This window comes from Ovis canadensis, chromosome 14 (genome assembly GCF_042477335.2).
Source record: "Ovis canadensis isolate MfBH-ARS-UI-01 breed Bighorn chromosome 14, ARS-UI_OviCan_v2, whole genome shotgun sequence".
Taxonomy (NCBI): Eukaryota; Metazoa; Chordata; class Mammalia; order Artiodactyla; family Bovidae; genus Ovis; species Ovis canadensis.
In genome coordinates, this window is record NC_091258.1 from 67,517,140 (window position 1) to 67,544,360 (window position 27,221).

General features: G+C 58.6%; 1 protein-coding gene across 1 annotated transcript; it reads right to left on the reverse strand.

The window, feature by feature from the left end:
* On the reverse strand, positions 1 to 26,252 carry NAPA (NSF attachment protein alpha). The gene is made up of 11 exons (XM_069551088.1): positions 25,708 to 26,252; positions 14,194 to 14,273; positions 10,679 to 10,795; positions 5,984 to 6,030; positions 4,659 to 4,736; positions 4,443 to 4,498; positions 4,268 to 4,352; positions 3,370 to 3,474; positions 2,222 to 2,290; positions 1,764 to 1,814; positions 1 to 752 (listed from the first exon to the last, which is right to left on the reverse strand). The coding sequence occupies exons 1-11, from the start codon at positions 25,803 to 25,805 to the stop codon at positions 651 to 653; spliced, it is 888 nt and encodes a 295-aa protein (XP_069407189.1). The 5' UTR covers positions 25,806 to 26,252; the 3' UTR covers positions 1 to 650.
* Positions 26,253 to 27,221: the final 969 nt, after the last annotated feature.

Consider the following 27,221-nt stretch of genomic DNA (forward strand, 5'->3'; position numbering starts at 1 on the left):
TTGAGCACAAGTGTTGTCTTTTATTTCCTTCCTCGGGCAGCTGCGGCTTCCCACCAACACCTGGAAGCGTGGGGAGGAAACGGAGGGGTGGGCGTGGGGACGACCCTCGCAGCTCCAGGGCTGGGTCCATCCTGAGAGGCCGGGGCTGCAGGAGGCAGGGGGCTCCCGGTGCAGGGCCGGGGAAAGGAGCCACCCCCTCCCCAGCGGTGAGAGCGAATCACGGTGGCTAAGTGGGCCCAGAGCTCAGCCAGGGAAGAAGGTGGAGACGAGACACGAGACACTGGCTCCACGATTCAGCTGGCTGGGAGAGGAGGGGCCGGATGCCGACTCCAACCCCTGGCAGCACCCACAGCGAACAGGCCTGCGCCAGAGAGCCTGTGTGTCGGGTGGAGAAGGGCAGCTCTGGGGGCTTAAATAAAGGGCAGGGGGCGAGGGATGCAGCGAGAACAGAGGGTGACCGTCTGGCCAGCGGGCCCCCGAAGCAGTGCTGCGCCCGCGGGGATGCTGCAGAGTCCTCGGTGGGAGGAGGGAAGGTCTCGCAGCCCGGGTCTCGGGACCCCCGGCTCTGGGCTCACACAGCGATCACGCTGGAGGGCCTGGCCGGGGGAGAGCGGGCGGGGCGGGGAGACGGGCGCCGGGGCCCGCGGGGCTTAGCGCAGGTCCTCCTCGTCACCCTGGATGGTCTTCTTGATGCGCAGCAGCATGGTGGTGAGCCACTGGTCCAGCCGGGAGATGGAGTCGTACTCCTTCACCTGCACGCCGGGCGACGGGCTGGGGGTGAGCGGCCGCCCTGAGCCCCGCCTCGCCTCCCACCCTGTCCCCGCTCCCAGCCCAACAGGCTCTGCTCAGGATCCTCTAGATGGCCCTGTCAGCACCCCCTCCCTGAACAGGGGCGAGGGGATGCGTAGCCCTGACCCTGGCCAGAGCCTCTCCCTTCCATCTTTACTGGCTCACACATGAGTGCTCCCGCGGTGGGGGGAAAAGATTTTACAGCTGGAAAAACAGAAGGTCCAGTTTTCTTGTTTTAAGGATGGGAAACTGAGGCCTGGAAACGTGGCACAGGCCTGTTCTGAGCGCTGCGGGCAGGTGGGAGCGGGGGTGGGCAGAGAGAACCCCCGCCTCTCCCATCTTCTGTGCTCTGCTGCGGAGCTTCCTGCCATCCGCCCCTGGCCAGCTGTCTGGGGAGAGATGGACCGGCCGAGCTTGGTCCCTGGCATCATTCAGGGGTCCATGATTCGTGAGGGGCGCCCAGGGAGAGTCACACTGGACAGATCCAGATCCACCCGGGCTGCATTACCAATTCCAGAATGCCTCACAACAAGGTAAGGACAGGGAGAGCATCTCTGTGGGGAGATTGTTATCAGAGAAGCCGCTGGAAGGGGGCCTCTCATGGCCCCCTCTCCCGCACCCCAGGGCCACCTGCCTCCAGCTTTCCGGGAGGCGAGGGAAGGGGCGTGACATGACTCCCTCCCTGCACTCCCAGGGTCACCCAGCGTGCCCGCTGTGAGACTCCCTGCAATGCTCATCCAGGGGACTCTGAGGGGTGCAGAGACCTTGGCCTTCAGGAGCAGACAGACACGGGTTTGAATCCCAGCTCATCTCTAAGATGGGGAGACCACTCCCTGCACCTCTTGGGGCTACTTGGGAGGATTCTGGGGTGACGGGAGGAAAGAATCCACAGCCAGGGGCTAGGGCCAGAGACAAAAAGGAGGAAATTCACAGGACCACGTCTGACGAGGGCTGCCAGCGCCACGGCCACTCACCGCCTCGGTGTAGCTGTCCACGTTCTGCTCCTCGTGGGCTTCTAACAGCTTCTGCGAAACAACAGGGGGTTGGGCTCAGGAGCCAGGCAGGCCTCGGCCTGACCCAGAGGAGCTCCATACACAGTATCTGCGTGGGTGAGAGGCAGGGGTACCCAGGCTGAGTGGGAGGAAGGGGCTGTGCTCCAACCTGCCCTCAGCTTGTAAAGTCACTGACATGGAGCGGCACCCACGCATGGGTGCCCGTGTGCACGTGAGAACCCACAGCCTTCCCACTCTGCCCTGGCTCCATCAACGCTTGAGTCTTGTCTCATCCAGAAAATGGGGACCCAGATGGCAGATGAGATTGGGGGGGATAAGCCCCCTGAGAAACACTGTACAGATCTATGACTGTGCTAACTGGAGCCAAAGGCCCCGACATGGGAGAGGAGTGGCTCAAGGCCACCGCAACACACACTCACTTTCATCAGCTTGCACTCCCGAGAGTCAGAGAACGCGGGGAACAGCTCCTCGTACTTCTGAACGGCGAGCTGAGGGTCAGCGAGGACGGAGGGAAGGGAAAAGGGAACAAGCTGATGAAGATCCCCCGGCAGCGGCAGGGACCTGGGGCTGCTCCAGCCCTACGTCAGCTGTCTGCATGCCCACCCCGCCTCCAGAGACACGGGGCTCTGTGCCTGGTGGAGAGGCTCCCCAGAGCTGAGATCAGCGCCAGGCTGGCTGCAGACAGCTGTGGTGGAGGGTGGCAGGCAGTGGACAGGGGCCCGGGGAGGGAGGCGGCTTCCCCAGGCCGGCGCTCAGGGCCTCCCCCTGCACCCAGCCCCCCCCGGGGCAGGTACACACACTTCGTGCCATGCCTGACGCCTCATGTCTAACCCTCATGAGGACCCAAGGAGGGTCAAACGATGGTGACTCCATTCTGCAAGTGGGAAACAGACCCAGAGATGGCAGTGACCTACACAGGGCTCAGGACACGTGTTGGGGATCTGAACCGGCCTGACCCCAAAGCCCAAGCTATCACCTGCCCCAGCAGGGGCCCGCAGAGTGAGTGAGGGTGGGGCTCAGGCACACCATGTAGGTGAGGGCAGGCAGCTGGAGACCCCAAGGAACCCTGACCTGGCTCGTGCTGAGAGGCCCTGAGGACGGGTGGGGCAGGGAGGCAGGCTCTGGTTCAAACATCAGCAGTCAGAAAGGTCTGGACTCTTGGGGCAATTTCCTAGCCACGTGGCCTTGAACGAGAGACTCCGTGTCTCAGCCTCAGTGTCTTCCTCTGTGAAGTGGGATGGCCATGGTACCAGCCTCGTGGGTCACAGTAAGGACTCCAAGAACGCGCCCACAAAAGAAAACGCCTGGCACCAAGCAAGCCGGGAGTTGGAAACGCAAAGGACAGAAACGCGGTGAGAACAAGCATTTCCTGCCCGAAGGCGCTGCCAGGGCCCGAGGGGAGCGAGGGACCTGCCCCGAGAGGCAGAGAGGTGACTTGGCGTAGTGACAGACACAATGCTCCAGGGGTGGTCATCCCGTGTGGGCAACTCTGGGGGGCCCGGGGCCTGCTGTTCACCCTGTGTGTATGTAACTCTGTGTGTATGTAACTCTGGGGGCCTGGGCTCACCTTGGCGTTCAGCATGTCGATGCAGAAGTGGCAGAGGGCAGCCTTGAAAAAGTAGTCCTTGGCGCTATACTTGAGGAGCGGGCTGTCCATGGCGTTGGTCCCCACCTGCAGGCACAAGGCAGTGGGCAGCCAGAGGGCTGGATCACTGCCAGGCACTTGGGGGACAGCTGGGAACTAGGTCCATGCCCAGTGACGCCCTGTGAACCCAGGACCTTGAGGGCAAGGAAGCCAGAGACCAGCCCCGGGAAAGTCTGCGTCTGGTCTGAGAGACCCAGGACCGGGGCGTGCCGGGAGTGGGCGTGTGGCCCCAGGGCCGAGGCCAGCTGTCCGTGGGCTCCCAGAGGCACCCAAGCGGGTGATGGGGGCGGTGGCCCGGCTGTCGGGCTGACAGGAGGCTGGCACGCCGGTGGGCAGAGGGGCGGCAGGCTGCGGAACATGAGAGGCGGCGCCCGCCCCGCACTCCTCCGAGGCCACCTGCCTGCCTGTCTCCCGGCCAGACTGAGCCCACCAGGGGGCCGGGCCCCGCCCAGGAGGGAGCATGCGTACCCAGGGGACGCCCCCTCCTGCCCTCTCTGCAGGCTCCTCAGCTGCTACCAGTCACCCCAGGCCTCGGGATTCTTTCCGCTCTCTCCCCATTTGGGAGTCGGCCTCGCTCTGCCCAGGAGGCCCTGGTGAGCAGTGTGGGAAGGACTCGTCTAGGGAGAGCGCGATGACACCACACGGGGTCATGCGTGGAGGGTGCTCAGCCAGGCCGAGTCCAAGCTGAGGGTGTGGGGATGACCGAGGGTGCTGCAGAGAAGTCGGGGGAGGGTGGGAGGTGGGGAGAACGGGCGCCGGCCAGCAGGGTGGGGTGCAGTGCCCGACCCAGAGAGTGGGGCTCAGGCCCTGCTGTCCCCACCTGCTCGTAGATGTCGATGGCCTTCTGGTACTGCTCCAGCTGCGCCGCATAGCCGGCTACCTTCAGCAGACACTTGTTGGCTGAGCTGAGAGGGGCAAAGAGGGTCGGGGGGTCAGTGGTGGCGGGGCCCGGGGCCCTCGCCAGGGACGGGAGCGGGCAGGGGGCACCCGGGTACCTGTTGGACTCCTCGCCTTTGTAGTAGTCTGCAGACTGCTCGTAGTGGGCGATGGCCTGGGGCACATGGGGTGGGGGAGAGGGCGAGGGGCTCAGGCGGCCTTCGTCGCCTGAGGGCCCGGCGGCTCTGCCACGCCCCAGGCCCCCAGACTGGTCCCAGAGACTGGCAGCAGCAGCCCTCCCCGCCACTGGCCAGGCTGGGCCCCCTGCCGCCCACCTTCTCAATGTCCACCAGCTCCGTCTCGTAGATCTCGGCGATGGAGATGTGGTGCTTAGCCGCGATGGTGAAGCGGCCCTGGGGGAGACATGAGGAGGGGCCGTCAGCGATGAGGGGGTCCCGAGTGCTCTGCCCAGCTCAACCACATGCCCCCCGCCTCGGCCCCCGACCCCCTGAAACTGCATTCTCAGCCCTCAGCTACTCATGGGAGGGGGGTCTGCCAAGGAGGGTCCCAAGAGGCACGAGGCTTGCGAGGGAGGCTCTTGCCTGACAGGCCTGGGTCTGAGTGCTGCCCTGACTGGGTGGCCGTGGGCATGCCCCCCCATACCCAGCCTCCATGGGGGCACAGCAGATGGGGCGACATGGGAAATACGGGCACCGGGACTGGCCAGAGGCCCTGGCCCGGCGGCACATGTGACTGGTCCAGAGAGGCGGGAGGAACAGCCCTGGACTCTGGACCGAACATCAAGAGTCCCCGCTGCCCCAGAGACAGCCTGCCTCCCGACCTCCCCTCCCGTGTGGTCAGATGGCCCTTCTCCCCACCCACACTACAGCTTCCCCCGCAGGCGCCCAGGGCCTTCCCCAAGGCGGCCGGCTCCCAGGGTGGCTGAGCACCTCCTGCCCGCCTCCACCCAGCGGCGGTCAGCGTGCCTGCCGCTCCGGAGACCGAACCGCCCAGCACAGTGTCTCCTGCAGCACTCGGCGGGGATGGCAACACGCTCACAGCATCGCAGGACCCGCCAGGGCAGGATGGGCGATCGGCCCTCCTGGACGTGACGTGGATGGGGCCTGGCTTGGCGCCTCAGGCTAGCTCTCCGGGCTCGGACCAGCAGCCAGGCCTCATCTGTCGAAGAGGACGCCCCCCGGGGCAGGCGGGGGCCGAGCTTACTCTAGGCCGGGGGAGGCTGGGGAAGGGGAAACTCCATGGACACGTGAGGGCCCCAAGAGCGGTAATGCCTTCAAGTGAGAACAATGATGGCCTATGGGAGGCTGGAGACAAGACCTCCGCCCCTCTCATGTGCTGGGAGCTGCCACTAGGAGCCAGGATGGCACGGAGCTGTGTGAGGACCCAGCCAGCCCAGCCCAGCAGGGCCCCTCTCATGTGCTGGGAGCTGCCACCAGGAGCCAGGCTGGCACGGAGCTGTGTGAGGACACAGCCAGCCCAGCCCGGCGCCAGTGACAGTCCCCTGCCCCCCTCTGCCTCCCCTCCCGTCTCTTGTCTCTCGCCTGCTCTGGGGCCAGGGGATGGGAGGGAAGTGGGGCAGGCAATAGGCAGGCTTCAAGTGGGGTAAGGGGAGGGAGCCAGGACACGCGGCGGCCCTTACCATGTCTGTATAGATCTCAATCGCTCGCATCAAGCAGTTGATGGCCTCTGGAGAGAGAACAAGGGCGGTGAGGAGGAGGAACGAGAAGGTGAAGTCGTTTCAGCAGAGGCCGAGGAGAGAAGCGAGGCGCGGGGCCGCCGTGGAGGGCTCAGTGCGCACGGCGGGCAGGGGGCCCCCGAGCCCTGGGAAACTTGGCCTGACTCATTCATGCTGCTGGTTGTGACCTGCTGGGCACGTGCTTTCAGGGGAGCCCTGTCCATACGGCTGCCCTCTGCCCCAGGGTCACCACAATGTCACCACCTTCCCAGTGACCGTGGGACAGAGGGTAGCCGCAGCCAAGCCTGACACTGGAGGGACAACCAGGTCCTTCCGTCACCCTTCCATGGTGGGACCCTGAAGCAGCCGTGTGCCCTGTCCCTGCCTGGCCTCCACCGTGGCAGGAGGCGGCGGGGTGCTGTGACCTGAGGGCCCCGCCGTGGGGTCTCCGCCGTATCCCCGGCACCGCTGCCTGCCAGCTCCTCAGACCACAGGTGTCGCCGACAACACACATAGTGGGTGGCGCTCGGGAGGAAGCGCCGGGGCGCCTCTGTCGTACCCTCTCAAGCGGTGTTAATTTGGAACTTTGAGAAAGGTGCTCTTTTTTTTGACAAGTTATTTGGAGGAGAGAGAAGCATGAGTGGGAGGCATCTTCTAGCAGAGTGAGATGAGCTCTCGGTGGATGTTTTTTAAACGTCATTTTAATGCATCTCGGGAGGACAGGGCGTTGGGGGAGGTGGGAGGAGGACAGAGAGCCTAGACAGACCATGGTGGGTGGGCTCTGAGCTGGGGCATGGCTGAGCGTTCATGCAGCCCGGGGCATCGAGAAAGCTCCTGGCCTGCCGCTAGGGCTTCAACGTCAGCAGGGCCCACCGGGCTGAGATGGCACCAGGAAGGCCCAGGCCCGGTGCCTGGTTTCAGGGGGGGGCTCAAGGTCTCACTGCCAGGGAGACGCATCAGCAGGGGCTCTTAGCCTCAGACCTGTGGCTGGTCTTTCAGGGAGTCCGCAAGTCCCACCCCCCAACCCACAGGCCAAAAGAGGGTGTCTGAGAGCTATGCTGGGGAACTATCTGGGGGATGGAGGCTTGGGAGGTTGGGTGCAAGGCCTCGGGGGACCCCCAAAAGATTCAGAGAATGTACACCACAGGGTGAAGGTCGTGAGGCTGACAGGTGGAAGCCTGGGGCAGTAGGGAAGAGGAAAAAGAGGCAGGAGAGAAGGAGAAAAAGGAGAGAACGCCGCAGACAAATACAGCCGGAGGAAGCAGTGTTACTGTCTCACACACACACACTCTCACACGCTCTGTGACAGAGCATTTCCCGAAACTACTGATGAGCTAACAGCGCAGTGGTGAGGATGCTAAAAGCCAGGCGGCAGGGCTGCAGCGCACCAGGTCTGCACACCGTGCCCTGCCCCGCCCCCCACCCCGGGGGGCTGGATGTGACTGGGGGCTCCCGCTCCCAGAATGCTGGGGTGCACAGCTTGGTCTCCGCAGGCCAAGGGGGCAAAGGCTGCCCCTGGCGAGGTCAGAGCCCTGGACGCAGAGAGGCTGGAAGCTCCCATGCAAGACAGGAACCCCCGCCCCACCGCTACCACCACAGCGGCCGCCCAGGGCCCGCTGGCGCTGGCCTGAGTGCTGTCGGCCAAAAGGCCCCTGCCGTGGGGGAGGATGGCTTAGGCACAGCCAACACCGTGGCTTCACACAGGGTTGAGGCCCCTTGCTCTAGGACAGCTGTCTCTGGAAGTGCAGGCAGCCAGCTGACACCCCAGCTGGCGTGCTAGCGGACAAGCTGCTGACACACGGCTACAACCAGCTTATCTCCAGTCTCTGGGACCCCAGCTGTGGACAGCCCCACACAGCCCTGGACAAGCAGGGCAAACCTCAGCAACCTGACCCCCACCATCCACCTGCGGAGACCCGGAGCCCGGGAGGCAGGTGGGGTGAGGGCGGTGCTCAGGCCCAGACGGGGGAAGGCACTGGCCTCAGGGAGATGGGACTTCTTAGTAAAAGAGGGGCAAATCGCAGAACCCCATGAAGCAGTGGAATGGGTGAAAGAAGATGCCACCTGCCTGCTATACAGCAGACACCAAGGAGCGGCAGAGAGCTGAGGGGAGCAGATAGGAGAGGGCGAGTGGCGTGCACACCCCTGCGCCTGGCCACCAGCGGGCGGCCAAGGGGCCTCCCCGGCCCGAGTCTACTCACAGCGGCCGCCGGAACCGGCTGGGCAACTCGGGGACCAGTGACAGCTACGGCGGCACCTCCCCACCCCAGCCACCACGGGGGTGGGAGGCCACCCCGGCCCACGCTCAGGGCGGACTCCAGAGGGAGAGCGAAGGCAGGCGCCGAATCCCGCTGTCGGGCCTGAGGCACAGGCTCAGCTGCCTGTCCGGGGGCGGGTGGGGGGCTTCCAGGACCCCTGCAGAAGCACTGACACAGGTGGAGGTGTCCGAGGCAGGTGAGGCCAGCGAGGCCCCAGCGAGCCGGCTGCCTGAGTGAGGAAGCCCGGCAGGGATCCACATGGGCCCTCTGGCTCTGATTCCCAAGGCAAGCGGCCAGGCCAGACCCCCACCTGGCCAGGGCCAGGGCCACCCCTTCCAGACATTTATCTCACGCTGGTGTAGGGCTCGGCCCATCTGTGCTTTAGCTCACACGTGGTCTCTACTTTCCCTGACCAGGGAGTGGAGACCCAAAAGACGTTGCTGATGGCCCCAGGTCACAGGGGAACAGGCTCCCATGGGCCTCGGAGACCAGTGAGTCCCACCCTCCTTGAGTGGGGGGGGTGGTCAGTTATGACGCAGAGGTGCTGGGAGCCCCTTCAACATCGCCCCCTGCTCAGCGAAAAGAACCTCCGACCCCGGCCCTGCCCATGAGGCTCTCCCCTGAGCCATGGAGAGAACTGCCATGGCGGTTCCCTGAGAGCCGCCCCTAGTGCCAAACCTGGCCCCTCCCGGCCTCAGCAGCCAGGGCAGAGAAGCAGGCTGGCTGACGCTGAGACAAACCAAGTCGCCCTCTGTGCCCCACGACAGGCATGTCACACGCAACCACTGCCGCCTGCCTACTAGACACCTCAGGCATCCTCCGTGCTTCTGGAGGCCAGGCACGAGTCACACCCCAACCTGGGCCCTAGGGCCCCCCACACACGCTGCAGAGCCTGCTGTTAGCTGAAAAGCCTCAGCTCAAAAGCTGGGAAAGGATGCCACATGCTAGTACCTGCTGGGGCCTGTCCACCAGAAGCACTGGGGCTTGTTTAAACAGCAAATCTGCCCTATGCACTTGCTGAAAGCCCGGGCTCAGCTTCCACCCCAGGAACCGGTCCTTCCAGTCACTCGGGTGCGGTGGCCCAACGTCTGTCACGGGTGCCTGGGCAGCATTTCCAGGTCGACCAGTTCCCCAGAAAGGCGGCAGACTGGGGCAAGGGCGGGACCCTCTGAGAGGGATGCACAGACTTTCTGGGGTGATTCAAGCTGAAAACCAACCTACGGTCATCACCGTGTGACCTGAACCCTGGCTCATCGCCACATCACCACGTGGCCTGCTGCAGCTCAACCCTAACCAGCCAGGTGCGCTGAGCTTTGGGCAGAGAAAGCAGGACACACCTGGTCATGAGGTTTCCCCTCGGTTCAAGCCGGGCTGAGCGCACCATGTGACCACCGAGGCCAACATCTGAGAGACACCCGGCTACCGAGGAGTGGCCCAGCAAGACTGGGGACAGAGAACAGGTACTTGGCCCTCACAGACACCAAACCCTCGACTGGGAACCAAAACGTCGCGGTGGCGATGACGAATTCGCCACCAATGTCCCCCGAGCTGGCATGCGAACTGGGGCTCACAGATCCTTGGAGAGACCCCGGGCACTGGTGCAAACTGCCCTCTCTTGGGAAGGACAAGCCTTTATTCCAAGATGATGCATCTCCCTATTTTTTTTTTTTAATATAACATTCGCCTAGTTCCCATTCTCTTGTGAGTGGACAGTGACAATAGATGGTCATTTTAAAAAAAAAAAGCCTTTTGCTTGTTAAAATTAAAAGTTGGCAACCCATGTCTGGCCCCAAAATTAAAAACAAAAAACTAAAATTCCAGCCCCCCAGATCCAACAGTCTGGTACCCGCTGGGCCGTGCATCTACTTTAAATGAGCCCAGCGGGGGCAAACATGGTTTCCTCACAGTGAGTCAGCCCCAAACTGGGCTTCGGTCCCCAACACGCTCTCATCTGAAGGAACTTACTCTCTGGCAACCGCATCTCCGCTTGGTTCTCTCCGATCCCCCCACCATGGGGGTAAAGGAAGCCAGGTCAGAATAATTTCCGCTCCTTTTTTGGCAGAGACTCCTACCTGGCTGGTCTCAGAACCCCCTCCCGCCCCCTCCGCGTGTTAATTCTGACAGCAGAACAGATTTTCCTCTCTCCTGGGCAAGCGGTGGGCCTGAGATCTAACTCCCACTCCCACATGCTCCCGGGCTCCGGGAGGGGCGCCACCAGCTGCAGGCAGAGAGCGGGAGGGGGAGGCGGAGGCTGGGAGCCAGAGAGAGGCCGACGGACGCCAGGCGGGAGGCAGCCAGCGATCGAGTTACAGTGCGAGTGCCGCCCGGCGTGGTGCAGCGGAAACCTGAGGCCTTCTCTGGAGGGGCTCAGCTGGTGCTCGGGGTCCACAGGGGCCCTCACCTTGGGGGTCGGCCTTCTTGAACGCGTTGCCGGCGTCCACGAAGCAGGTGGCCGCATCGTGCTTGCTCTGCAGTTGCAGGTGCAGCTGGGCCGCCTGGCAGAAGGCGCTTCCGGCAGCTGGAACAGAAGAGGGTGGGCCCTGCCTCAGAGCGGGGCTCCAGGCTCTGGAAGCCACTCAGATGACGTCTGTGGAGGGGGCTGAGCTCTCGTGAGCCCGAGAGAGGAGACTGACCTGGGGGAACCGAGGCGCAGGCCTGGACCTCAGGCCACCTGATCCCAGCGGTGCCCCCCACCTCCACCCGGAAGCTGTCCCCCAGCCCCGGGAGCTTGGAACCAGCATTCCAGACTGCATCATGGGCTGGGGCCAGGTGGGGGTGCTGGGGAAGCGAGCAGCAATCAAGACCCAGCTGCACCACACCCCCACCACCTCCCCTTTCCAAGTCTGACTTCACCTCCCATCACGGCTCCCAGCCCTTCTGGTCTAACTCCCTAGCTCCTCTGTCCACATTCCAGTCTTCCCTGGGGAGAACTCACAGAGTCCCAGCCCCCAGGAGGTTCACATCTAGAAAGGGAAAGGAAATGTGGACGCCGTGAGCTTGAGTGTGTACATGGGTTCTCAGCTCCTCAGTCTGACTCTTTGCCACCCCATGGACGGTCGCCCACTGGGTTTCTCTGTCCATGGGATTCTCCAGGCAAGAATGCTGGAGTGGGTTGCCACGTCCTTCTCCAGGAGGATCTTCCCGACCTAGAGATCGAACCCATGTGTCCTGCGTCTCCTGCACTGGCAGGTGGATTCTTAACCCCTGAGCCGGCTGGGAAGCCCCTGTGAACTTGAGTGCGTGGGGACAATGCCCACGGGTGGAGGGCAGCTGCGGCAACCACACCTGAAGCCCGGGCTGTCCTGTACTCAGCCACCCTGTCACCTTCCACAGGTCTGTTCCCGCGTCTCCATCTCCTAATGTGACTCGAGGGAGGCAGAGGGAGCCCTCCTCTTCCAGGGGTGGGACCTGTGCTAACTGGGAGCTCCAATGGCCACGTCCAGCTCCGTCCTGAAGCCCCTGCCCTTCCTCTTCCTCCAGCTGAGCCCGAATCATGGAATTCCTGACTTGGAGGAGGACAAGAGGGCCCGGCCCTATACTCTACCTTTAGAGCAGGAAACTAAACTCAGCCACCCAGGTTTTCACTCTCTGATTTCTTTCCTATTTTTAAGTGCTCCAAACTTGAGTGCAGAATTTCCAGGAAGGTAGTATCATTAGGGGGAAGAAATGGCTTAAGATTTTTGTTCGACTATTTGGGGGAGGGAGAGAGGTGACAAATTTTAGAAGTAAAGCAACATCCACGTGATTGAAAAAGAAATCTTTTAACGGTATTTTGTTTTTGGGGTGAGCATAAAAATACACACAGAATCTGGCTCCAGGCGCAGTGTATGCTCTGAAAGCTCAGGAGAAACTCTTCTGATTTTCAGAAAACCAAAAATACTCTCAGAGGAGGAGAGCCCATTTTGCCCACTGCCTCCACACCCGCCTCTGTAGCCCCGTCCCAGGTTTCCTTTGTAGTCTGAAGTCAGAAGTTCCTCCCTGGGTTTCAGCACTGTCTTTGCTTGATTTTCTTGATCCAATCTTGCAGTTTCTTTTTAAATTGGAGTATAGTTGATTAACGATGCTGTGATGTTATGTTTGTTTCAGGTATACAACAAAGTGGATCAGTGATACATATTATTTTTTCAGGCGCTCAGTTGCGTCCGACTCTTTGCCACCCCGTGGACTTCAGCACGCAAAGCTTCCCTGTCCTTCACTATCTCCCGAAGTCTGTTCAAATTCACATCCATTGAATTGATGATGCTACCTAACCATCTCATTCTCTGTCGCCCCCTTCTCCTCCTGCCCACAATCTTTCCCAGCATCAGGGTCTTTTCCAATGAGTTGGCTCCTCACATCAGGTGGCCAAAGTATCGGAGCTTCAGTGCGCACACACACCACACACACGCACACACGCTTTTCTTGGATCCTTTTCCCATACAGACCATTAGAGTGCTGTGTAGAGTTCCCTGTGCTGCACGGCAGGTCCTTACCGGTTACGATCTTGCCGACGTCTGAAGCCTTGTTATGACACTAGCCCGGAAGGGCTCAAGTACTGGCTTTCCGAACCTCTCCTCCAGACCCTCAGGTAGTTCCCAAACAGATCTCTGGCCCCTTAGACCTCAAGGAGCCCCTCCCCGCCTCTCCTCGGGGGACACGGCTCATGCTGCAGCCTTGCCAGGGTCTGACCACAATCTTCCTGGCCGAATCAGAAGGGCTACTCCGCCCACCAACGGGCCTGAGAGTCTCTGGAGCCGTGGGGGCCTGGGATGCCCTCTTCCGGGCAGAGGCCCTTATGACGCTGTCCGAGTGTGCGGGCGTCCTGCTCCAGCTGGAGTGAGCGCACAGATGGCCGGGGACCGGTCAGCGCTCCTGCAGTTTGCCAATCTGCTGACCGGAGTCCTCAAAGGGCTTTCCCTCCCCCTCCAGAGGGAGGGGTGCTGCTGCCACGAGTGAGGAGTGGAGCTGCCGCCGTGCTGGGCTGGCCGCCCTGCGTGGGGACTGAGCCCACACCACGGCCCCGTGGGGTCAGGACTGTTACCTTCCCTGCTGCCCTCTGAGGAGAGTCCAGTAACTTCCCCAGGGTCACATGGCCCCAGTCTGAGTTGGGACACAAATGCCAGTCACTCGGGACTCCAAAGGTCAGGAAGCCACAGGGAGCTGTTCAGGCTCTAGAGCCAGAGTTCTGGCTTCTGAATTACTTCGGCCACTCACTCGTATTGGTGTGCTGGGCAAAGGGCTGGGCCAAGCCTCAGTTTTCAAGTCTGTGAAATGGGGATGGTACTGACCCTCATGGTGCTCCTGTGACGGTTGAATTAACGCCTGCTTGGTGCTCAGGGGAGTGCTCAGTAAATGAAGCCGTGGTTAATGTTATTGCTGGACCACCTGAATGTCCCTCAGCCCAGAATTCAGACTCTGATGGAAGAATTAGAGAACTGCTTCTGGGGAAACCTGGAATTCTTTTCTATTTTTTAAGTAGATGTGTGTGTGATTTGTAGTACTGTCTTAGTTTCAGATGTACAGCAAAGTGGCTCACTTATATATGTATGCCTTTTCTGATTCTTTTCCATTATATGCTATTATGAAATCGTGAGTATAGATCCCTGTGCTGCCCAGTCAATCCTTGTTGGAAAACTGACATTCTGAATTTAAGGAGAAACCTCTTAAAGAGTTCACCAATCCACATAGGTCTATCTGAATTCAATAATCTATTATTGATCCTTATCATCTAAGTCCGCTCTCCCGGGCCCTGGGACCCAAGCTATAAAATAACCCAGCTCAGAACAACCAGACGGCAGGCCAGCGGGTCTGTAGAGCCAGTGATGGTGTTAGAAAACAGGACCTGCAAGGCTGACCCCTCAGACAGGCCTTTGGGATGGGGAGCCGAGAGAAAGGAGGAGACAGAGCCACGCAGGGGTTGTAGCAGGGATCACGTACCACTCCAGTTTTTGGCCATTTTGAACATGTTTGCTGCTCTGGCGTAGATTTCGCATGCTTCCTCTATTTTGGATGAGCCTCTGGGAGAAAGGAAAGGAAAAAAAGATAAGAAAAAGATCTTATCTGGAAGGTGGCCCCCACGTCCCTGTGAAGCCAGCTTTGCGAGTCCAGCTGCAGGTCGGGCCTCTGCGTGGGCTCAAGGGAGACAGAGCTGACAGCCCCCACCCCATCTCAGTTTGTCCAGGCCCTCCATGGGCCAGGCCGGGCTGCACCCTCATGGCGGGGACCCTTCCTGACCGCCTCCCGAAGCCCCTCCTCCGACAGTCTCCTCCACTTTCTGCTCAGAGGCTCGGGGGCTCCCGCGCTTTCTGCAAATCCCTTTCCCCATGAGACTGCAAAGCATTCTGGGAGAGGAGTCCAGCCGTGGATGCTGGGTCCCTTCCTCAGTCTTAACCCTGTGCCTTGCACCCTGCAGCTTTTCAGTGAAGGCCTCTCAACCTTAAAAGCACGTCACCGCCCATTCATTACTTGGCAGGTATGTAATAATACACACACAGAAAGAAACATTGTTTTTAAGTAAGTACACTGAAAATTCCCACTTGTGTTAAAACAAAAAAGTGAGACCAGAAATATACATGTAAACAGCATGTTACTGGAAAAACACACATAGAACACATTAACCATATTTTTCCCTAAGGTCGGGTCTGTAGAACTGGGTACCAGGTGTAGGGGACAAACATATTCCTTTTTAGTATTGTCTGAATTTTGAAACCATCTACATATTTTACCTATTTGAGAAAAAAAAGTGCATGTATTTAAATATTAAGGTTTGCACTGGGTCCCGTGGTCCGGGAGTGAATTACACTCCTAGCAATTTATCCCAAGAAACTAAGGTACAAGGATGCTCAAAACAAGACTGTTGAAAGTGGCAAAACCATGGGGATTCCCTGGCAGCCCAGTGGCCAGGACTCGGTGCTCCGCTGCCGTGGCTGGGATTCAGTTTCTGGTTGGGGAGCTAAGATCCTGCATGCCGTGTGGCGAGGTCGTAAGTAAATAAATAAAATGGGAAAGTAATAACCTTCAAACAACTTACTGTGAAACAGTAGTAACCTGGAAGGTTCAGGGGAGGTACATTTTTGAAAAAAAATAAAGCTCCCTGTATGGGCAGCTCTTACCCAGCTTTCCGACCTCCAAGCAGCACAGACGAACCTCTTCCTGAACTGGGAGGCCCTTTGTTAGCACCTCACCCGCAAGGCCCCGCCCTGCCCTTCTGTTGTTTCAGCTTCCATAATCCAGCCAGGCTGAGCCCACGAGCTGTGAGTGTCCGTGTCCCAACGCCCACCGCCCATGTAACTCAGGAGTCCCAACAAATGGATTTTACATTCCCTCCTCCTTGACATCAAGCAGTGTTGCGTTTTGAAGAGAACAGGTGGGTATTTTCTGATGAGACGACACAAAATCGTCTTCACTCTCCCACCCCTCATCTGCTGTCAGCTGGCCCTGGAACCTTGCTGACTCCAGCCACAGACGGCGAGGGTGTCTGGGGTGATCTGGGGTGATCCTGGGTGCTGTGCGGGGAGCATCTTTGCGAGTGCAGGGGGGCCAGCCCGCCCATACTCTGGACTCATGTCAGATGTCTGCTGCAGTAATCAAGCCGGAGCCACCCTACCTGGAGGCTCCACTCAGGAGGCCTGGGCTGGGGCCTGGACTCAGGATTTGCAGGGATGACCCCAGATGACTCAGCCGATCAGGCGAGTGTGGGAAGAAAGAAGCTGACCCAGACTGACCACTTGGGAAGCAGTCACCAGTGACCTGTCCCGTCAGGTGATGTCAGAAGGCGACAGCTCCAGGGCAGGCTGGCTGGGACCGGTATCCTGGCCTCCTGGATCCAAGTCGCACCAGCTAAGGGTCTTCTTTAGCTGAAATGTCTCCCCTCTGCCCTCTGGGGCTGGACAGACACTACATCCACCCTATGCGGTCCCCAGGACGTGCTCCCCAACAGTCGCCCTGCTGGGTCCCACTGTCTTCCCCCCTCAGCTGCACAACACACTGGGGGCCTGGGGCCTGTGTGGAGTGACTTCCTCAGAACCCACTTCTGGCCTTGGAAAGGCGATGAACTTTGACCAGCTTCGGGCAGAAGAGATTTGAGAAAGGTCTCCTGGGGGACCGTCCCTGGAAGGTTCTCTTGGAAGAACCAGGTGCATTCCCTGACCGTGCTCTCAGGCCTGCCCCCTCCCACGGATCCCTGAGGGCATCCTTCCTTTCTCAGTGGGTGCAGTGAAGTCCCGTCCAGACCCCACCGTCCTCGGAGAAACCTCAGGCTCCCGGATGAGTAAGAATGGCCCGTCCTACCCCAGCGAGGCTCGAAGCCGGATGATCAGCCACGAGCAGAGTCAGCCCCGGGCAGCTCCCCGCGGCGCAGCGGGACGGAGCAGACTCAGACAGAGAGTCTGTTGGCTGCTGGGCTGAAATTCTATGATCCCAGGATGAGCTGGGCCGACTCCATGCTGGGTCAGTCATTCTAACCGTGGGGTGGGAGAGCCAGAGGGATTAACATCTGCTCAGGCCTCCGGGCCGGCCTCCTCTGGGCTTGGGCCCTGGCCAGGTCCCTGGCTAGGCAATGACAGGAGGCTCTCTGGAGCGCCAGCCTCGTGGAAGTGGAGACACAGAAGGCGAAGGTCGTTTTGCCTCGGGTCCCTGGCAGACTCCGGAGGAGAGGCCGTTCGTTCACCGGGGGGACACACATCTCTGCACTGAGGATGTGCCAGGCACTGTGGGGACAGCAGCACACGAAGGGGAAGGCCCTGACCTTGGTATACAGAACAGCAGCAAGACCCTGCCAGAGGGGACGGGGTGAGGGCTTCTTGAATGGGCAGGTCAGAGAAAGGCTCTGTGACCGTTGAGATTTTCAGCTTAGTCCTCAAAGATGACTCAGGAGCACCCATGTGAAGAGGGAAGGGCATGGCAGGCAGAAGTCACGGCATGTGCAAAGGCCCTGAGACACGAACCACCCCAGCCAGGTCAAGGAAGAGAAGGGGGCCGGGATGCCTAGGCTGCAGGCAGTGGCGGGCCACAAGGCTGAAGAGGCAGGCGGGGGACCCCAGGCTGGCAGCCAGGAGAAGGGTCCGGGCCCTGTAACAAGGAGGGTTCTGGAAAGGAAAGGAGGGGCAGAAGACCCCAGCTCCTCTGCTTTTCCAAGCTGCCTTCCCTCGTGACAAATCTGTGTGGCTCACTATAGGACTCCTCTCCTGAGGAGCCAGGCTGTCAAGAGTCAGGTCAGGCCACTTCATGTCACTTATCCAAGGGCGGCCTCCCCGACAAAACCCGCCAATTCCCTGAGGGAAGGAAAGCAGGCCTCCTTCGGACCCCTGCCCACCTGCCAGAGCAGCTGGCCGGTCCTGCGTCACTGACAAGCCAGGGGGCGGGGCCTGTGGCAGCTGGCTCGCTTTCCCCCTACAAACCCCCAAGCTGCCTGTGCTCCGTGCCTCCCATCCCACGGCTCCTCTGAGCCACTCCGGGAATAGACAGAACCGGTTTGGGCTGGCTGGAGCAGGGCGGTCTATAATTACCCCCACTCAGCTTTGCCTTCTCCCCCCTCCCAAGGCGGAGGAAGCGGTCTCAGGTCTCCCAGGCACGGCCACCAGCCTCCGCGACCGCCATATGGAGGGAGGGAACCATGCCAGGAATGCACAGACGGCCCGGTGGGACCCGGGCCAGGGGGTCCGCAGGGCAACATCTCAGCCTCCCTCCTTCCTTCCTCGGTCCCCTGGGCACTTCCTGGAGCCCAGAAACATGTCACACGTCACAACCCACCCACCCGCAGTCTCGGGGGGTCCTCAGAAGGCAATGCAGATGGAGTCACTCCCACTTGAAGTCCTCGCTCAGTCATGTCCGACTCTGTGATTCCATGGACTGATTATACAGTCCGTGGAATTCTCCAGGGCAGAATACTGCAGTGGGTAGCCGTTCCCTTCTCCAGGGGATCTTCCTAACCTAGGGATCAAACCCAGGTCTCCCGCATTGCAGAAGGACTCTTTACCAGCTGAGCCACCAAGGAAGACCTGTCCTTTTGTGGTGCCCAAGCCACCTTCCCTGGGTCCTTTCCTCAGCCTGGAGGTCCCCACCTTGATTCTCAGCCGCTGCCCGGGGGGTCAGGCCAGCCCTCCCCTCCTTCTCCACTGTCCATCCTCATAACTCCGTACAGCGGCCAGCTGGGCACTGCCTGAAACAGCACAGTGACCCCCACAGTCACCCCCCCCCCAGGTCTGGGCCTGGAGATAGAGGCGGCGGGGGCTCACAGAAGCTCGGGGGCTGGCCCAAGGCCCGAGCCTCTCGCTCACTCGGCGATCCAGGGGCCTCCTTTCCATGACTGAGAGTCTTTCGAAAGAGCAGGGGGCAAGGCCCCTACCTGCTCTGGCCTCGCCTCTTGATTAAACAGCCAGCACTGCTCAGGTCCCCCTCACCTGAGTGGATGCTGCTGTTGGCTGGGGTTGCTCAGTCATATTCAACTCTTTGCAACCCCACAGACGGCAGCACGCCAGGCTTTCCTGTCTACCACCAACTCCTAGAGCTTGCTCAAACTCATGTCCATTGAATCGGTGATGCCATCCAGCCAGCTCATCCTGCTGCCCCCTTCTCCTCCCACCTTCAGTCTTTCCCAGCATCAGGGGCTTTTCCAGGGAGCCAGCTCTTCACATCAGGTGGCCAAAGTATTGGGGCTTCAGCATCAGTTCTTCCAATGAATATTCAGGGTTAATTTCCTTTATGATTGACTGGTTTGATCTCTCTGCTGTCCAAGGGACTCTCAAGAGTCTTCTCCAACACCACAGTTCAAAAGCATCAATTCTTCGGCCTTCTTGTGGTCCAACTCTCACATCCATACATGACTACTAGGAAAACAGTTTTGACTATATGGACCTTTGTCAGCAAAGTGGTATCTCTGCTTTTTAATGGGAAGAGATTCACTAAGTCAATCCCCTCCCCACGCCCCAGAGCCCGAGCCCTCCTTGCAGTGCAGCAGGTGAAGAAACATCAGACAACAGAGAAGGCACCCCCCGGCCAAGGAGCAGCAGGCGGTCCCAGCCTTGCCCCACTGCTGACTGCACAGGGCTGTCCAGAGCCTGAGCCACGGAGTCTCCGGTCATCCCTCAGCATCTCCGCCCATGCGCCCTAAGCCCCTCGCTGGCTCTGCAGTGTGCCAAGATCCCGCAGAGCAGGGTCTGGCCCCACCGTGACTACACAGGCCCCAGGGGGAGGGAAAAAGCCAGTGTCTCCCGCTAACTACCCAGCTCTGAAATGCCTGGCTGGGCAAGGGGGAGAGAGAGAATGGACTTGGGGGCCCAGGGACCTGGGCTGAAATCAGCCCCGGGCACTCTGCAAGCTGCGTGACTTGGGCGAGCGAGCCCTGTGCCTCAGTTTCTTTATCTGTAAAATGAAGACAATGAGCCCGACCTGGGAGGTGTCTCTGTGAGGCTCAGAGACGACAGAGACGCAATACCTGGTGCACAGCACAGAGCGGGGCTCGGAGCATGTGCACGACTGGACGCTGTTATAGGAAGGAGAGAGACGCTCCAAGGGCTGCCGGCGGCAGCAGGAAGTCTAGAGTAGCTTGGGGTTGGTAGAAAATCTGGGGAGCGCAGTCAGGCAGGCCTGGATTCCAGGGCCAGCTTGTGGTGCCCCAGCCCCTGCTTCCTTCTGCTTCCTCATCGGGAAGCGGGGAGAAGACTCCACCCCTGCAGGCCTGCTGGAGGCACGAGGAACCCCACAGGAGGCACCCAGGAGAGTGCCCACGACACAGCAGGTGCTGAGCCAACGAGAGCGCCACCCTCACCAGGCTGGGGGAGAGAGCAGATTCCTACTGTTCACTTCCTACTGCATCTTGGCATGGGTTTCATCTCCCCACCCCCAGCTTAGCCAAGGGGCACCCCTCCCCCACTTTCCAGAGAGCCCGGGGCCTCCCACCTACCCTACCCCCAGCACATCCCAGCGCCCTCCTGACCATGAGCTCAAAGGCAGGGGCCAGGTGCCTTCCTGCGGTTCTTACGCTGATCCCCTCTGTACCCCAACAGGTTTCCTTCATCCCAGCCAGAGAGCCCAATGGTTCTCGTTCTTAAAAGATGTTTCTGGGGCTTCCCTGGGGCCTCAGTGGTAAAGAGTCCACCTGCCAATGCAGGAGATTCGGATTTGACCCCGGTCCAGGAAGATCCCACATGCCGCAGAGCAACTCGGCCATGGGTCAGGCCAAGACAATTAAGCCTGTGCTCTAGAGCCCAGGAGCCACACCCACTGAGAGCTCGCACCCTACAACAGGCGAGTAGTCCCTGCTCGCTGCAACTAGAGAAAACCCCACACAGCAAGGAAGAAACCAGAACTAATATTTACTTAAAAAAAACAACAAACTGTTTATGAAAGAGCCTTGCCGCTTAGTGAAGTGAAAGTCACTCAGTCATGTCCAGCTCTTCGCGACCCCATGGACTATACAGTCCATGGAATTCTCCAGGCAAGACTACTGGAGTGGGTAGCCTTTGCCTTCTCCAGGGGATCTTCCCAACCGAGGGATCGAACCCAGGTCTCCTGCACTGCAGGTGGATTCTTTACCAGCTGAGCCACAAGGGAAGCCCTTGCCTCTTAGTAGCCCCAGCCTAAACAAGAGCATCCATACCTCTGTGTGACCACCTCCAACAAGAGAGACAGAACCCCCAGACTGCAAAGACATAAGGGCCGGGTTCCTCGGAAACCTTGGGTCCCTTCAGGAAAGCCTCCACTCTGAACCTGGGCAAGAGCCGCCGAATGCTGAGTCGGGGATCCTGGCAGTTGGCAGGGATCGGTGAGTCAGTGCCCAATTCACCAGCATCAGAGGTTCTGTGTGCTCTACAGGTGGGGAACGGTCTGGAAGCCATCATTCCCAACCCAGGCGCACCAAGGGCCTGGGGGACACCCACCCAGACCTTGGCCCGTCTCTGGTCAGGCAGGTCTCAGGGAAGCCAGCCTCCAGGGCTCCTGAGGGTTGCTGGTGCCCAAGGACAGTTCAAGCAGGAGCCGTGCCACCATGATCTCCTGGCCGCTGTCCGGACACACAACATGGCACCCTGTTATCTCTCGCTCTCCAAGACTTCAGGCTAAACTTCTAAACACAATACCTAATGTTAATATTAATAACAGCAGCAAGCACTTAATAAGCACCCATCAGGATCGCAGCACTTTACATGCATAACCTCAGTCTCTCCTTACAACAACCCGAGAGAATATGTATCTCTCCGACTTTCATTTCACACATGAAGAAACTTGCTAAACACACGGGTATCTGAGTGGAAGGAAGTTTTTATTTTGGATGTGGGAGCGGGAGTCAGGGGGAGATGTCAGGGAGGGGAAAGCCCCGGGGAACAGAAGCACTGTCTGAAATCTCCAAGGGGCAGAGCAAGGAAGTCTGGGTGCACCGGGAGCTGGAAGGAAGGAAAAGCGCGTCTTGCTTTTTCCCCTGTCCTCTCTCCTTTTCCACACTTACACTGTGTTTGGGAAATCACCACCTTTCTGCTTCCAGGGCAGAAGTTGGGGCTGCTCTCCCATCTCCTGAGCCCTGTCTGGGAGCTAAGGGCGGGGAAGGCAGCAGGAAGGAAGGAACAGAAGCAGCTTGGATCTGAGAGCCGGCTGGTACCGCCTCCCCTCCAGGCTGCTGGTGCGCCAAAGCCCGCTAGTGTCTGGCAGCCCTGAAACAACAAAGGGCAAAGGGCTTAACATCCCAGGCAACCAGGCTGCCCTGGATCCCAGGCAGACGCGACCCTGCCTGGCCCTTTTGATCTGAGCAGAGACCTTTCAAACTGGAATGCTGCCATCACTGAGGTTCCTGAAAGGGGAAGTGGGTGCTGGAGGGATGAGCTGAGCCCTGACACTCCCTCCTGCATTCCCGGAAAGGGGGCTTGTCAAACATGGAAGCCAAGCAACCCCAGCTCCAGAGGCCAAGTGTCAGAAGCGGTTTCTGCCCGCAAGGCACGTCCTCCTGGGCTGGCCTTTCGGGCAGACAGGCTCCGGCATGCTGGTCTCAGTCTCCGTCTGCAACCCTGCACCACTGTAAGTGCTCTTGGAGCTGAAGGCTCTGGGGTGAACACTCCTGCTCTTCTTTCTTTCAGACATTTGGGGAAAACTGCCATGTGGGTGGGAAGACGGGGAAATCAGGGGAAAGAAACTCCCTGAGACGCCTAGTTTGCCAGCATCCTCCTAAACGGAGTGCCCAAAAATGGGCCTGAGCCTCAAAGAAAAACTCTGGATGGCAGCAAGAGGGCTTTGGGATGAGACAGGCCTGGGTATGAACACCAATGCCCACTCAGTGGAAGACTGGGCACAAGGATCCACAACTCTGACCCCTACACATCCACCTCCAGAAGGGCGTTGTGAGGACCACACGAGAGGATGCACAGCAAGTGCCGGGCCCAGGCCTGAGTCAGAGTTAGAGTGAGCCCTTAATAAATGTTGTCAGATACTATTTCCGTCACTGCCTTCACTCTCCCCCACTCTAGCTGCTGGAGTCCTTTCTACACAGGAGGTCTTCAGCACTGGCCCTCCAGTGAACTGAATTCTTGTGTCCCCTGCCAAAACTTGTGTGTGGAAATCCTAAGCTCCAGGGTGATGATATGAGGAGGTGGCTGGGGCCTTTGGGAGGTGACTAGGTCATGAGGGTGGGGCCCTCGTGACTGGGATTAGTGCCCTTACAAAAGACACCAGGACACAGTGAAACAACAGCCGTCTGGGAGGCAGTAGGCCCTCGCCAGGAACCAGACCTGTCAGCACCACAACCTTGAACTTCTTGCATCCAAAAATGTGAGAAATACGTTTCTGATGGTTATAAGGTGCCGAGCTGATGGTATTTTGTTACAGCAGTCTGAACAGCCTAAAAAGGCCACGAAAATCCTCAGTGCTCTCCAGCACCTCCGCAAATCCAAGCCTTTTCTCAAAAAGCCCTCCGGGATGGGGCCTGGTTCTTTAGTCTCATCCCCTTCTGCCTGTTCTACCTTTACGGGCTGACGCAGAACCCCCTGCAGTAAACCTTCAGACGCTGGCCTTCACACATCTGGGCCTTGCTCAAGCTGCCTCCTCTGTTGGGAGCTGTGCTCTCCCACCAGAGAGCACCCCCAGAACTCCTGCTCATCCTCCCAGGTGGAGGCTTCTCCCCACAGGGAGCCAGCCCTGGTCTCTCTGGATCTCAGTTCCCCATCATTTCTGGACAAACCTCCCCTCACCCTAGACCTCTGTTCAGACAATTCCCACTGCCTGGAACACCCTCTCCAGTCCCCACTCCTGTGGCATGTCCCAGGGTTCCCAGGGGCCCAGCTCATTCCTCACCAAGGAGTTCCTTAAGCTCATGCAGCTTCCTCTCAGGTCAGGAACCTCCCACCAATGATAAAATGCAGCCCTTAATCACATGTGACAATTCTGCTTTACTAGTGTGTTAGCAAGTCTTCATCTTGCCTTCCCAGCCAGGTGACAAAGTGTTTCAGGCCCTGACTTGGCTGCTCCTTCCAAGCATGGCCCAACAGTACACTAATCCCCAGGGACCAGACACCAAAAGCCACCCAGTAAAACCATGACCTGACTGAAAACTAAGCTCTTGGCCCCACCACAAAGCACTGCACTTGAGTTTCTCCCCTTGTGAAGGAAGCAGAAACACAGACACGCTCTCCCTACTCTCAGCCTCTGAAAGAAAACATTCCTCACCTAATCAATACAGTCCATCAGCCCCGGATGTTTTTCCACACTAGCGAGGTCTCAGCCAGGTTACTCAAGTTCTTGCGGTGGATAAGTAAACATTATCCACCACTTGTAACAATGAGCGGTTCCCATCTCCTCTCCGGGGAAGAACCCTCCTCCTCATTTCTTACCAACCTCCTAACACCGTCTCTCCTAAAGCCCCAGTCTTCCCCCGCAAACCCCGTCCCCAGCCTTGGCCTCTCTGCTGCCAGGTTCCATGGCCCCTCCTCACAGTTCCTCCTAACTCTCTACACACCCGCCTGTTCCCCTGCAGCTCTCCTCCCAGTTTCAAGAGCAACACAACGTTCCTCAGTCCTCCCTGGCTCTCTCTCCACCGGAGGTCTCAAGCCCCTTCCCCTAACCCTATCAAGTCCCCATGGCCCGAATTCCTTCCCCAACCCCTTTCAACTCCTTACTCATCACACTGCCTCTCCCTGCTCTGACAGCCCCCCCCCCTACTTCTCCCATCAAACCCCCACCTTGATCCCCATCAGTCCCGCCCATCACACCCCCACCTTGATCCCCATCAGTCCCGAACAGGCTCCATACCTGTTTCTTTCCCGGAAATGACACTGATGGTAGCTAACACTTTCAGAGTGATAACCACGTCCCAGGCTCAATTCTACACCCTTTACGCGTGCCCTACTTCAATACTAGTGGCAAATGCCCGAGACAGGTTTCTCTGAGACACCACTTCCCCATAATAAGGGAAGTTAAACAGCTTGCCCAAGGTCAAGAAATGGCAGAGCCTAGGCTTCTGACCTGAGCTTTTGATCCTCCTCAGCCACTAAAATTCCTCAAACGACAGTCATCAGAACAACTCTTATGAGCCAACATGAACTCATGTGAAATGTCTGCCACAAGCATTAGGTGTTGATTCTGTTTCCCAGCCCCCTTCAGCCCTAACCTGGGCATGCCAGTCTCATTCTGCTCACACTGCATGCCCCATCTTTACTCAAAGATCACACAGCAGGCCTCCGGCCCCTTAGGTTTTCTTATCTCCCTCATCTCTCATTTTTATCCCACCAGTTCCTAAACCAAGCTTCACTCCCACTTAGTCTCCAGCCTCCCAGCCCTCTTCGGCCTTCACCGAAGGCCGAACTCCATCACCCCAGAGCTTCCTCTGTTCAGATCTCACTTGGCAGTCAAGTCTCTTTACACTAGTCACCTGTGACCTGGGCCATATTCACCTGAGACACTTCACGCAATTCAGACTGGGTTCATCAATCGTAGGATCATCTTAGCCCTGACGCCCGGGCCAGAGTTCACGTAAGTCCATCACCCCAGGTCTCGGAAAAGGGACGCCCTCAGGCATAAGTCCTCAGTCTCAGGCCCCAAGACTCCCGTCTGGGATCTTTCAAACAGGCTCTCCTTGAGCTCCAAAAGGCTTCCTAGCCTGGCTTCCCTCCGGGCTCCCTCGGTCCCCGCAGGCCACATTCCCTTCAAGGCCTGAGGCCGTATTCCCCTGGCCCTTTGACCCGTCTCCAGCCTGGGGCCCCTTCCTGCCTCCAGATGGTTTCGCCTCGGCCCGGGTGTCCTCAGCCCACGGCCCTGCCACAGTCTCGGACAGTCTTTCCTCGAATCACGCTGTCAGTGCCACAGTCCGGCGTCCCGGCCATGGCTTGTACCCTCTGCTGCCTCAGACCATGCCCGTAAGCCCGCAAACCCCCGCGTCCTCTAGGCTCGAGCCCTTCGCCTCTACCGCCGCCCCAGAGCATGACTCCTCCGTCCTCTCAGCCGAGGTCCCGGCCGACCCCTGCGCGCGGTTCTTACCCAAAGAGGCCCGAGAAGAAAGACTGCGAGTTCTTCACTTTGCGCTCCGCCTCGGCCAGCAGCGCCATCGCCTCCGCCTCCTTCCCGGAGTTGTCCATAGCGGCCGCAAAAGTACTCAGCAAACCGCCGGAGCCCTGCCCTCGGAGAACTCAGATACGACCGGGTCGCAGGAGACAGGTCGGGGGAGCTTAGTGGGCTGCGTTGACGTCGCACCGGCGCGCGCCTCCTGCGGCCAGGAACCACGTGATTCGAGCTGGCCAACCAACGGCCTCGTAGCGCGGCGTGCGCACCGCAGACCACGCCCTCTCCAGCCGAGGCAGGCCGCCCCGTGATTCACGGCCTCCAATCAGCGATCCAATTTTTAACGCATGCGCATGTATCTGTCTTAGGGTACCTGGTGCACTGGTTGATAACCCACGTGATTCCGCACAAGCCAATCGTAGCCCTCAGCTCCAAGGACCCGCCTCCTGGGCTTGTTCCTGCTCCACCAATCAACTTCAGCCTTTGGCTCCGTCTGACTTCCCTGCGGAATTTAGACCCTAGTCAGCTGATCCCTAATCGTCACGTGATAGCTCCATGCCGGAAGACTGGGTTTGACAGCTCTTTTGCGCAGAGCTTAGTCCCCGCCTCCTCTCATTACCTCCTGAAGGTCTCTTTCACTTGGAAAGGCGTCCGTGGGTAAGAAGGAAAGCGGTCTCCGTTTTGTTGCGCCCTCTGTCGACCTATGCTGAAATTGGTTTGGGAAGACCAGAGAAGGCTGCATATCTCATTTTATTGTGCTTTGCTTTCTTGCTCTTCCAAGATACACTTTAAAAAAAAACAAATTGAAGGTTTGTGGCAATCCTGCATTAAGCAGTTCTCTAAGAGCTGTGCGGTTTCCCAAACAGCATTGGCTCATTTAGTGTCTCAATGCCACGTTTAATAATTCCCACAATTTTTAAAGTTTTTTGTTACTCTTGTTAGGATGACCTGTGATTGGTGACCTTTGATGTTATTATTAAGACTGGCTCAGATAATGATTAGCATTTTTTTGCAATAAAATATTTTTAACTTATACATTTCTAAAATAATGCTGCTGCACCCTTAATAGAGGTAGTCTTTCCTGGCGAGTTACATGGACAGAGGAGCCTGGCCGGCTAAAGTTCATGGGGGTTTCAAAGAGTCGGATGCAACTGAGCGACTGACACACATACACACATAGTGTAAACATAACTTACATGCACTGGGAAACAAAGGGAAAGTCATGTGTCTGGCTTTATTTATGAACTGAACCTGCAATGTCTTAGAGGTATGCAGAGGGGAGCAGAGGTTGTCTAATGCTGGTTTCATTAAAAAAAAAAAAAGCTAGTGAAACTGTTAAAAATTTAGGTTCAATTATATCTAGCGCCCAGATCTTAGTTTTTAATACTCTTTGTTCTCCAACAAAAGGAACGAGAGCTCCTTGGATAAAAGGCTGGTTCTAGGACACTGCACAGGATGAGCCTGGAAGGTCTTGTAGTTCCAGAAGGGAAGTC